The sequence below is a fragment of the Oryctolagus cuniculus genome, chromosome 18 (assembly GCF_964237555.1).
Source record: "Oryctolagus cuniculus chromosome 18, mOryCun1.1, whole genome shotgun sequence".
NCBI classification, from domain to species: domain Eukaryota; kingdom Metazoa; phylum Chordata; class Mammalia; order Lagomorpha; family Leporidae; genus Oryctolagus; species Oryctolagus cuniculus.
This window is the reverse complement of record NC_091449.1, coordinates 50,269,149-50,281,052: the sequence shown is the minus strand read 5'-3', so window position 1 is coordinate 50,281,052 and position 11,904 is coordinate 50,269,149. Positions and strand designations below refer to the sequence as shown.

General features: G+C 59.5%; 1 protein-coding gene across 2 annotated transcripts; it reads right to left on the bottom strand.

The window, feature by feature from the left end:
• Positions 1 to 1,289: 1,289 nt before the first annotated feature.
• On the bottom strand, positions 1,290 to 11,822 carry LOC100358248 (cocaine esterase-like). 2 transcript variants are annotated; one of them, XM_070062587.1, is made up of 12 exons: positions 11,650 to 11,822; positions 7,947 to 8,151; positions 7,058 to 7,199; positions 6,015 to 6,148; positions 5,676 to 5,934; positions 5,166 to 5,264; positions 4,793 to 4,933; positions 3,961 to 4,041; positions 3,593 to 3,737; positions 2,872 to 3,009; positions 2,379 to 2,451; positions 1,290 to 1,953 (listed from the first exon to the last, which is right to left on the bottom strand). In XM_070062587.1, the coding sequence occupies exons 1-12, from the start codon at positions 11,723 to 11,725 to the stop codon at positions 1,767 to 1,769; spliced, it is 1,680 nt and encodes a 559-aa protein (XP_069918688.1). In that variant the 5' UTR covers positions 11,726 to 11,822; the 3' UTR covers positions 1,290 to 1,766. The 2 variants fall into 2 exon arrangements, with proteins under 2 accessions (XP_069918688.1, XP_069918689.1); XM_070062588.1 differs by lacking the exon at positions 2,379 to 2,451 and having other exon boundaries at positions 1,746 to 1,953.
• Between the last annotated feature and the right edge of the window lie 82 nt (positions 11,823 to 11,904).

The following is an 11,904-nucleotide window of genomic DNA, read 5'->3' as shown; positions in this document are numbered from 1 at the left end:
TAATATGTAAATTAACCCACAATACAGCTGTAGTCCTGGGAACCTATTTTGGAGAATTATACTGTACATATGCAGAACTGAAAAATGTACAGTGGTGTGTATGCAGCTGGAGCTCAATAGATGCTTCAGGATGTGCTGAAGATGCTATGCACCAGCCAGGGTGAGTTCCCTTTCCTTTGCCAAGTTTGAATTACCCCAGGTTAAGAGCGAGCCTTGTCTGCCATCTGGTGGACAGAGTAGGCAATGCGGGAACCCCAGTCATTCCTAAACCAGTGAGGCCCTTTGGTTGGCTTTAAACGCAGCGTGGGGAAAGCAGGGCTTCCTTGTGGGGTGCATGTACCAGGGGGACAGGCTCTTCACGACATAGGGAAAAATGCTTTGTGGGAAAGAGGCTGAGTAAGCACGACTGGCACCTTTGCAATCCAAGATCAAGTGTAAGAGAGGGTTCAGGGGAGGAGCAGTGTGATGAGAAAAGTTAGGGACAACAATGAAGCAAGGAGGAAAAGCAGTCACCTGGTTACCATGGGGATGGAGGGGGAGGCGCCCAGGTGGCTGGGAGGTGACAATGGCCAGGTGGAAGGACCCCTTTGGACTGAGGCTCTGGGGGAGCCAGGCACGGGACCCCCTTCCCCTAGGTCTGCCTGGCCATCTGGTTCCTCCATTGTATATTGAGGAAGTCCCCCAGACACACCGCTCTGTGGACACGCTGTGGCAGTGACAGCCGGGGGCCCACGCATGTGCAGTGCCCTGAGAGTAAGAGCAAACTCGGGGCCCCAGGAATCCTGCCGTCTCGGCTGGCCTGGGCTCTAAGGGCCCTCTGAGAAGCCCAGTCCCACTTCTCACCAAAGCGAGGTCGTCACCAGCTCTTCAAGCCACAGACAGCAGGTGGGGTGAGAAATGACAAGGGGGTGGGGGGGACAGTCGCAGGGAGAGAGACTTCCCCTTGACGACCTCGGTGGCTGAGGTGTGGAGGGCCCGGGTGCTGAGGTGTGACTGTGTGTGTCCCCGTCAGGGTCACGTTGACACCCTTTCTCCAATGCGCTAGTATTAGGAGGTGAGGATTGCAGGAGGTGAATGGGATTGCTGTCCTGATGTCACACCCAAGGGAGCATGTCCATGTGAGGACACATCATGAACCAGGAAGAAAGCCCTCACACACAGCAACCTGCAGCACCTTGGCCCTGGATGTCTGGGCCCCCAGAACCCGTGAAAGACACACTTCTGCTCCGCGGACACCCGGGGTGTGGCGCCTTTGCTGCAGCAGCCGGAAGGAATCAAGACACTGTGGCTCCCGGCATCCAGACCCTCTATTGATCACTTACAGATATGAGATCACAGGGCATGCTGGGAGGAGGAGGGGGGCTACTGGCACCCAGGGGCGGGCAAAAAGCCCCAAAGTACCGCCCTCCACAAGGGGAGGGCCTGGGACTGGGAGGAGAGGAGAGGGAGGGTGGGCAGAAGGTGGAGGGGGCATGAAGCAGGAGGGGCCCAGGGCCCATGGGTGTTGAGGAAGCTGGGTGGGCACTGGTGTTGCCCAACACAGCTCCAAGGAGGGTGCATCGAATGTGTCTCACACGAGAGACCCAGGGCGGGCTTGGCAATGAACCTCAAGCCGTGGTTCTCCACAACGGTCAGCTGAGTTGACAGAGGCAGGGAGGATTGAGAGGCCACGTTAGAGTGCCTAATGCATCTCTCTGTGGATGTGTGTGAGTGCATCGGGGCCCCACCTGCACTGGAGCCCCTGTCCCCCACCCCCACACAGGCAGCTACAGCTCCGTGTGCTTCTGCTCAGCGCCCCTTAGCTCCTGGACCCTCTGGGGCAGGGTGTGGGTCCAGAACTGGAGCCTGTGGGCCTTCAGGGCCTGGCCCACTGCAGGTTGCACGTTCAGCTGCAGGTATCGCTCGTCCTGGTCGAACACGGGCCAGTGCGGCAGGCCCTCGCTGTTGGGGTTCCTGCAGAGAAGACATCAGGAAGCGGGGGACCGTGGTCACTCTGAGCCCTGCCCAGCCCAGCCCTGAGCACCTATCTGGGGTCCTGCCAGGCCACCTTGCAGGCCAGGAGGGGAGGGGAATGGGTTTCCAAAAGCAGCAGCAGAACGACCTCCCCCTAGCATCAACTCCCCGTGGGGACAGGGCATTCTGACCTGGCCTGTCCCTCCCCCCATAGAGAACCTATGGGCAGAGCAGACCAACCCCAGGTCACTGGGAGATGGGAAGAGTGTGCCTGGCCCCACGGTCCCTGTGAGTGCCAGTGGGTCCTGCAGCTGGGGAGGGCGCTGTCACGTGACTTAGGTCTCTGGATGCTGGTGAGGTCCCCACAGAAGAGGGAGGGCAGAGGGTCCCAGGTCCCTGGGGATTTGGGGGGGGGGTCGGCTCACCCGCTGCGAGCAAAGTTGGCCCAGTACTTCATCACCCTCCTGCTCAGCAGCTCCTCCTCCTCAGTGAGGGGCACTGCATGGGGGAGGGGCAGGGTCAGCTCGGGCCACCCCAGTCCTGCTGCCCATCATGCACCTCGCTCCCAGCCCAGGTGGAGCTGACCCTCGGCTATCCCACGCTGGTTCTCTGCCCCTCCCTTCATTCCCAGGAGCTGGACCCTCCCCTGGCCAAGCTCCCTTTTCTCTGTGCAGCCTCCTGCTCCATGGACCCGGGCTCATTTCTGGCTCGGCCAGGGAAGTCCTTTAGAAAGCAAATACCCCTTTGAGACTCCTGCCTCTGCTCCCCGCAGGACCCCATGACCAGGTGGGCAGAGCAGGAGGGGCACAGGCTGCTGACTGAGGCTCTGGGATTCTAACCCAGCTCAGCCCTTGGAACCCTGAGACCCTGCACACCTGACTCCCAGCTTCAGGCTCCCAGGGAGGGAGGGAGACTCACCTTGGCGGTTTACAAAGAAGATGCCAAAGACAAAGGCCAGCTCATCCCCGTGGTCAGCCTTCACGTGGGGCGGCTTCTTGTCCTTTAGGAAGTGGGGCCGGTGCTGGAACTCATAGAAGTAGGTGGGCGCGTGAGGGCCTGGAGGGAGAGATGCGGGGGCTCCACTTTCTAGTGCACACCTGGCTGGATCTGGCCCAGGGCGCGGTAGTGGCTGGGATGGGATCATGGCCTCGGGGCTTCCCAGCTGGGTAGCTCTGGGAAAGTCACCCAAGCTCACTCACCTCCCTGTCCTCTGCACGATGGGGGAGGCGCCTTGGGATTTACCGAGATGGGGACATCACGGGCCTGGCTCTCAGGGGCCGCAGGAAGAGCGGGAGGGGAAGGGCATCTGGGGCGGTGGCTACGGAGTCACTCGGGACAGCTGCTTCCTACTAATGTGCAGGAGGAGGCAGCAGGAGTTGGCCCTGCCACTCACGGCCCGAGACCTGGGTTGAGTTCTGGGCTCCCGGCTTTGGGCTGGGCCAGCACTGGCTGTTTCAGGCATTTAGGGGAATGAACCAGCAGCTGGAAGAGCGCTGTCTGTTTTTCTGTGTGCTTCTCTACCTTCCAAATAAATTCTAAGAAAGTTTAAAAAGATGTGGGTAGGACCTGGGCAGGACAGACCTCTCATAGCTCTGAGCTATGCCCTTGACGGTCAGGCCTGGGCCACAGATGAACTCACGCTGAAGATGGGCCACTTGGAGCGCAGGCATCACGAAGAGGCTGTCTGCCATCATCTCCTGGAACTGGGCCTTGAGGGTCTGGGGGTCCTCGCTGCTCCCCATGTACTCCTCCATCAACACGTCCCCAGACTCAGGCGGCAGCATCTGGCCCGGGCGGTGGGGAAAGGGAGGTGAGGCAGACTCCAGGGCAGGGAGGCGGCGGCCTCAGGGGTGGGGAAATGGGTCCTGGAGTGGGACAGGGAATGGGGGAGGGCCCGGCTCTGGGATGCCTCCCTGCCCCTGCCCAGGCCCACAAAGGTGCATTTGCCACAGCTTTTGCATGAGCAGGATTCCCCTGCCCAGGGATGGGGTGGGTCCGGAGCCTCACCAACTGTGCTAAAGATGTCCTCAGAATGGCCCGCATGGCCTCTCGGTCAATGTCCTTCTGGGAGTCCAGGGTCTGTATGCTCTGGGGTGGGGTGGGGTTGATGAGCCCGTTAGGTGGGAAGTTAGAAGTTGAGCTTCTGTGTGTGTGAGCAGGGCCTGAACTCAGCATCTACTGTGGAAGCCCCAGAAGCCCAGCATTCTGCACTTCACATCCTGCCCAGACCCTGATGACCTCCCAGGTGGTCCCAGCCCTTCCCCCAAGGAAAGCTCCCAGGATTCTCTCTCCTGGGGACCAGATGGGTTACCTGACCTGATAACATGGGGCAACAAAACCTTCACAGACGCTCTAAGGGAAGCCCCTCTGCTCTGCCAGGCCCAGCAAATCAGGGGAGGAATTTGCTAATTTCACCCAACAAACCCTTCCTATGAGCCCCCATCTTTTGTCTGGAAGAAGAGGAGGAGGTGGGTAAACAGGCTCCCTTAAACCGGGAATCGAAACTAGGACTGCCCGCTCAGCCCTCTGGCTCTAAGCTGAGCTGCTGCCTGGCCTGCCAAGGTGTGTTCTCTCCACTCACCCATGTAACCTCGCTCTCCCCCAGGCTGAGCGACTGGTCGCTCTCCCTCTGTCCCATCCGTTCTGATGGATGCCCTAACCCCAATGTAGCCTCATCACTTCGCTCTCTGTCTCACGCCTGGATTCTTTCTCCCGTGAAGAGAAGAACCCCGCGGCTTCCACAGCCTTTTCTCCGGTGACAAGCCTAGAGCGACAGAGCCCTGGGATCCCTGAACTGACAGAGTCCTGAGTCCCCCAGGGGTGCGGAGCTCAGCCTCACCCTGGGGAGGAGCCAGCCATACTCGTCGTTGTTGACACCGATGATGCTGGGGACGGGTCTGAAGTTCGACGATGCCAGCAGCTCCTGGGGGTGCCTGGGCAGGAAGACCCCGTCCACCACGCCAGGGATGGATCTGAAGGCCTAGGGAGGCAGCAAGGTCAGGTCCCAAACATCTCCTGATGCCTTCCACTCCTTCCTGGCTCACAGCAGTCTCCATGCCCAGCCCAGCAGGGCTCATGCCTGACGTGGCTGCCCTGGTCTCCACTTCCCATCCAGGGCTATGAGGACAGCAAGGCATGCAGGCCGGGGAGTAGGATGAGCATCAGGCCTGTGACCCCCCCCCCACCCCCCCGCTTTGTGAATTCGGCCCGACCTGGGTGATGGCCAGCATCTCCTCTTCACTCTTGCCCCGCAGGCAGCGCACCAGGGCCTCGGAGTTCACCTGGCCACAGGCAGACAGGTTGGCCACCATCTGTAACGGGACCACACAGGGGCTGGCACCCCTTTTCAGGAGGGGAGGGGGAGTCTGCCCAAAGCTGTGGCTGGGGGCAAGTGTGCCCCGTCTCCCAGGGTGTTGCAGTTGTGAACTTGTTCCAGCTATGCCGGTACTCAGTGTCTCAGCCAGAGGGACCAGCACACCTGCCTAGACGGTTCCACCCAGCAAGGGAGCCCCAGTGTGGCATCTTAGCAGGACACAGAATCGATCTCTACCGCGGCAGAGGTGTGTGGATTCTGACCCCCGAGTCCCCCATGCCCAGGTTGATGGCAGTTCCGGAGGCACCCTGATGTTCCTTGTTGTACCCATTGAACAGAGACAGAAACAGAGGCTCTGTGAGGGAAGACAGGAGCAGCAGGCCTGGGCAGGGCAGTGGAGGACACTCACTGTGGAGACCACCTCCGATGAGGTGGTGATGAGCCCGGGCAGTATGGCCACCCCACTCTCCATGATGGCTCTGTGGAAGAGACCCTGGGACATGGGTGACAGCACATGGGATGACACACTTATGGCACCCGCAGACTCGCCGAAAATGGTGACCCGGCCAGGGTTGCCTCCAAAGTGGGCGATATTCTGCTGGACCCAGCGCAGCGCGGCCACTTGGTCCAGGTAGCCCCAGTTTCCAGTGGCGTGCTGGTCTCCAGTGCTGAGAAGTGGAAGGACAGGGGTCACTGGGCTGTCCCGGTGCCACTCGTCCCGCAGGGCCCACCCTAGCCCCGGTCTCACCTGAAGAAGCCCAGGACTCCCAGGCGGTACTGGATGGTGACCACCACCACGTCCTCAAATGCCGCCAGGGCAGAACCGTCATACATGGAAGCCATGCCTACAGCCAGTGCACCACCGTGGATCCACACCATCACCTGACAAAGTCAAGGCCAATACCACAAGGTTCCCACCAGCCCAAACGCCACCTGGCTGCCACCTGGCCTACCCAGTGCTTGGCTCTGCACCTGCCCGTGGAGACGGAGCTCCCGTCAGACTGCAGGACCTGGGTCATCGAATTCTATCGGAAAACACAGGCCACTCACACTGTGGGGCCCCCTCCTCCACTACCAAAGTCTCGCTCTGTTCCTCCCAGGACCTCCTCTGTGTGCACAGAAAGGAGTGTCCCCCCGACTGCTCCACTTGAACAGTAACCGACAGCACAGGACCGTCTTCAACACGAACAGTCCATGACGGGCATTGGGGAATGAGCAGCAGGGCCCTCGGGCACCCGAGTGATGCTCCTGGCCACAACTGGTTGGGTGAGTCCTGGGTCCATCACAGGGCCACCTTCTGTGACCTCTGGGAGCAACTGGGGCTCTGGGACCCCAAGCCCAGAGGTCAGCTGCCCACCAAGAGTAAGAAAGACTTGTTGGAGCTGACAGTGCGAAGCTTCTTACCAGGGCCACACTGAGGAGGGATCTGGGCCAACCTTGTCTTTTTTAATCTTCTTTAAAAAATTTTTTTTGACAGGAAGAGTGGACAGTGAGAGAGAGACGGAGAGAAAGGTCTTCCTTTTTCTGTTGATTCAGCCCCCAGTGGCCGCTGCAGCCAGCGCACTGTCCTGATCCGAAGCCAGGAGCCAGGTGCTTCTCCTGGTCTCCCATGCAGGTGTAGGGTTTAAGGACCTGGGCCATCCTCCACTGCACTCTCACGCCACAGCAGAGAGCTGGACTGGAAGAGGAGCAACCGGGACATAATCCGGCGCCCTGACGGGACCAGAACCCTTTTTTCATCTGCTTGCAAAAGAAATGTCTGTCATCCCCGAGAGGGTCTCGGTCACTCACAGGGAGGCTGGAGCCCTCGTGGGCGTGGGCCGGTGCGTAGACGCTGAGGTACAGGCAGTCCTCTGACACGGGGGTGGGAGGCAAGGCTGTGTTAAAGAGGAACTCGGTCGCTGCGGTCATTATAGCTGCATCCTGCAGACACCTGGCGGCCACCATGGCGACAGTCAGCCCAGGGCTTGTGCAGGGCCACCCTCATGCCCCTTCCCCTGATATCCTGCTCACACGTGACCCTCCTCGGGAGTCCCTTTGCAGCACGTGCCAGGCCACAGCCCCGGGGGGAGCTGGGACAGAGCTGCACTTCCAGGGGGGTCCCACAGTTGCTGATGGCCTAGGGTGATCTTGACTCTATGGGGACCCCATGGGAGCAATTGACTTCATCCCTTGTCTTAATTCTAGACTCTCATGGAGTCACATCATCCCACAGAGTCCCATATAAGAATACAAGTCCCATGTCCGTAGATTCGGTGACTGTGGACATGGGGTCCCAGGGAGACCCCATTGGTGTCCTCCTCAGAGATATGCAGGTTCTGCAGATGCAGTCAGGGGCAAGCTTCCTGGAGGCAACTGACTACACCCTCCCACCTGCGCAGAGACAGCGCCCCCTGGTGGCTCAGAACATGGGCAGAACCTGAATGTCCCTGTCTGCTTCTCCAGTCAGCAACTGGAGCTTAATGCCCTCTGACTCCAAGTCCAAGCCAGGAGCCTGGCAAACCACTGTGCTCTTGTGAGCCTCAGCAGACTCACTGATAAAGCACGTGGGAAGCCATCACCCACAGGGAAAGCTGGTTATGGGAATTCTAACAGGACAGCTGTCCAGGCCCAGAAAACAGGATCAATGCCACAACCTCCCCATAGGGCTGGACCTTCCCTGCACCCTGGGAGTGCTTACATGGCTGGGTGGGAGGTCCCGTCCCTCACTCCACTCCAAGCTTCAGCAGGTTCAGGAGGTGCAAAGCGCAGCGGCCCCAGAGGTGGCTTGGCAAAGGGAATTCCCAGGAAGGTGTGGACGCCCGCATCGGTGCCTTCCACGTGGACCAGGCTCCCGCGCACCTGCCCCGTGTGTGTGTTCCGGATGGGGCTGGCAGGGTCCTGGCCTGGGGGCAGAGAAGCACATCAGGTGTGGCTCTCCATGAGCTGCCCTCCCACACAGCTGCTGTGGCCTCTCTATGGCATCGGCACCTCGGACTTGCCAAGACCTCGGACCTACAAACACTGACCTGACCAACTCCCCGCACAGGGAATTTCCCCCCACCTGCCAAGTCAACAGTGCTGTCCTTGGGCCTACCGAGGACATCCCACAGCTCCCGAGGCTCCTGGGACCTAGCACCCTCCCTGAGCACTAGGAGTCAGCGCAGGTGACAGCCCTGGGGGCGAGGAGAGCGTCCTTTCTGCTGACTGCCCTCGGTCACAGGAGGTAGAGCTGTGAGCACCAGACTGACCAGGCTCCCCTGCTAGGAGGCTCATGCTCCAGGCAGCAAGAAGGGAAGAAAGGAAGCGTCCTCTAGGGGGCGGTGTAGTGGCGCTCGGGTGCACCCACAGCCTGCATGGCCAGCATCCCCTACACAGTTCCATCCTGGCTGCTTCACCTGGATCCAGCTCCCTGCTAATGGGTTGGGGACGTAGTAGAATCCCCCAGCACCTGGGCCCTGCACCCTCCTGGAGGCCCTGGATGGCTCCTGGTTTTGGACTGGCCCAGCCCTGACTGTAATGCGCACATGTGGAGGGAATCAGAGGATGGAAGATCTGTTTTCCCTTTCTGTCTGGACTCAGCATTTCCAATAAAGAAGAAATCTTTCAAGAAGGAAACAAAACATATCATTTAAAAAAAAACAGAAAGAGAGCATGCTCTCTAAAAGAGATGGCATTGGTGCCATGAATGCAGGAGGGAGGTGACTGTGCCCAGGATAGGACAAGCACAACCTGACCTGGGGACCAGTGAGGGAGGAGGTGACGAAGTCATCTAATGCGGAAGCCCAGGGATTAGTAAAGAGTTTCTACCAACGAATCAGAACATTTTAGCCACACATCAGAAAATAGGTTAGGGACCAGAACTGTGGCATAGCAGGTAAAGCGGCCATCTGCAGGGCCAACATCCCATATGGGTGCCAGTTTGAGTCCTGGCTGCTCCACTGTGCATCCAGCTCTCTGCTCTGGCCTGGGAAAGCAGAAGACGGTCCAACTCCTTGGGCCCTGCACCCACATGGGAGACCTGGAAGAAGCTCCTGGCTTTGGATTGGCTCAGCGCCAGCCATTGCAGTCTACTGGGGAGTGAACCAGAGAATGGAAGACCTCTCTCTCTCTCTCTCTCCCTCTCTCGCTCACTCTCTCTCTCTCTCTTTTTAAGCAATTGCCTCTCTGTAAATCTGCCTTTCAAATAAAATAAATCTCTCTAAAAAAATAAGATGTACAAATATGCACATAAACCTGAGGATCTCACACAAATGAAGAGAAAAGCACGTGGTTCCAGACTACCTCGGTGCTCTTGTTTGTAATTTGTATTCATTCATATGAAAAGAGAGACACACACAGAGAGACAGAGATGTCCTGTGTGCTGGTTCCCTCACCAAATGGCCACCACAGCTGGGACGGGGCCCTGATAGGCCAGGAGCCCTGAACTCAATCGGGGTCTCCCAGTGGGAGGCAGGGATCAGTACCGGAGCCCACCTGCTGCCTCTCAGCCTGCAGGTTAGCAGGAAGCTGGAATCAGGAGGTGCCGAGGCGGGACCCGAGCACAGGGCTCAGGGCTGGGCGTCCCCAGCGGTGGCTCCACTGCTGCTCCCAGTGCTGCCCCTCATGACCTATGTTGTGCCACAAACCAGATATGAAAAGGTCGAGATGTTCTATGGTGAGGACTCAGCACCACATGCTGGTCTTCCCTAAACAAGAAAAAACAGAAGCGGAACCCTAACAGCTGAACCTGATGGAGCCTCTAGGCTACAATTCCTGTGTACAGAGGGTGAGGGGAATGAGGAACGGCCAGAAGGCACCACAGGGATGGGGCCTCCCCCTCCAGAGAGAGCCAGGGGTAAACCGGTTTCTCAACACAGGAATCAGGAGGAAGAGCACAGTGAGGCAGAGGGGGAGCTGACACGTGAGGGAGACTCAGCAACACACGGCAACCACACAAGGGTGCAGAGCCCGGGCGCGGGGGTGGGGAGGGGGACCTGTGCCCATGGCTGGGGTAGAGAAACGGGACACCTGCTCTGGGAACCCGACGGGCAGTCCTGCAACACTTAACCCGGAGCTCCACCGCCCTGCAGGTCCCACCCTCGGTAGAAGCCCAAGGGAAGTGCCAACTGTTGGGCGCCCCTGGGTCAGGGAGAGGAGAGCCTGGCCCCGGAGCCGGTGAGTAAATAGCGCCTCTGTCCTGAGCTGGTCCCGACCTTGTCCTTGTCGTTCGCCCCAACCATGGAGGACAGCGCTGCCCGCGGCAGCAGTTCCGGCTGTGAGGCTGACAGTGAGCTGAGCTCAGCAGAGTCCATGGAGGACAGGGGCGGCTTCCGTGCAGACGCTGCCGCGGTTCCTGCCCCGGACACGCACAGCGACTCCCAGGGACCTTGGGGAACAACTGCTCCCTCTCTGAGTGGGGACCCAGCCCCAGATATTACTTTATTAGGAACCACAGTGATGTGGGGGAGACGATCTGCCTGGAAGGTCCTGGTCGCCGGGAGAGTCTGTGCATTGCAGGGCAGGCGGGGAGCCCGTGGGTGAGCATGGAGGAGGAGGAGTGGGGCCTGTGCTGGGGATTAGATAGGGAGAGGGTGGGGTTAGAGACCTGGCTTTTCACGATTTTTTATTCTCTTTAAAGAGTTATTTTTTGGAAAGGTCAAGTTAGAGAGAGAGAGAGAGAGAGAGAGAGAGAGAGAGAGAACCCATCTGCTGGTTCAGCTCCCAAATGGCCCACCCAGGCCTCAGCCAGGAGCCTTGAACTCCAGCAGGGTCTCCCACGTGGGAGCATCAGGGTCTGGGACAGAGCCATCTTCCACTGCTTTCCCAGGCACATTACAGGAAGCTTCACTGGGAGACGAGCAGGCAGAGCTGGAGCCAGTGTTCCTAGGGGCCGCCAGTGCACAGTGCTGACTTGCTCTGCAATGCCAGCTCCAGTCTTGGGCCTTTGGAATGAGGAGATAAAGGCTCCACGACACACCCAGCTTTTGTGCCCTCTTGGCCTGGGCTCCCAGAATGCCAGGCACGGAGGTGTGGTCACCTTTGTCCTGGATCCAGCCCAGGAGGACCCCTGCCAGGTGCACAGGGTCAGAGGAGACCCTGGCAGATACACAGCCCAGAGCAGGTTCATCACTGTCCTGGGGAGGGCACAGTCACCACAGCCTCAAGCAAGGGAGGGAAAGGGCCCCATTCCCCACGCCCCTTCCTGTCCCGGCTGCCGACCCGACCAGCGCTGCTCAGAGCCTTCGTGCTGGGCTCATTCCTCCGTGCCAGGAGCTTCCGGAGACCATGGTGGTCGACCAGGTGCCCCACTGTCACCTCTGCCACCTCCAGCCTCCCAGGTGCTGCCCTCCTGTGGCCTCAGGCTCTAACTGCGGGATTGGGCAGATCTGACCAGGGTCCCTGTTGCCCCCGGGAATCCTCACCATGACCCGGGTCGAGGAACAGCAGGAGACCGCAGACAATGGCGCCGAGCCGAGCTCCCCTTCGGTGCAGCCCCATGCTCCAAGGAGGCCCGCGTGCACACCTCTGTGTCCCGCAGGCTGCACCCAGTGCTCCAGGCTGGGACCAGGGCCTCGCCCCTGGCCTGGGCAGGAAGCAGGCGGGGCACACCATGGGGGCGGGGCTTGAGTGTCTCTGGTGGGAGTGGCCTGAGAGAAGAGAGGTCAGTAGGGACCCAG

Bases quoted from the DNA above. Each gene is read 5' to 3' on its own strand.
- LOC100358248 (XM_070062587.1), bottom strand. From the start codon at position 11,725: ATGGGGCTGCACCGAAGGGGAGCTCGGCTCGGCGCCATTGTCTGCGGT. The intron at 8,152-11,649 runs GTGAGGATTCCC...CTCTGCCCCCAG, and splicing joins GTTCCTCGACCCGGGTCATG to GCCAGGACCCTGCCAGCCCC. The intron at 5,935-6,014 runs GTGAGACCGGGG...TCCACTTCTCAG, and splicing joins GGAGTCCTGGGCTTCTTCAG to CACTGGAGACCAGCACGCCA.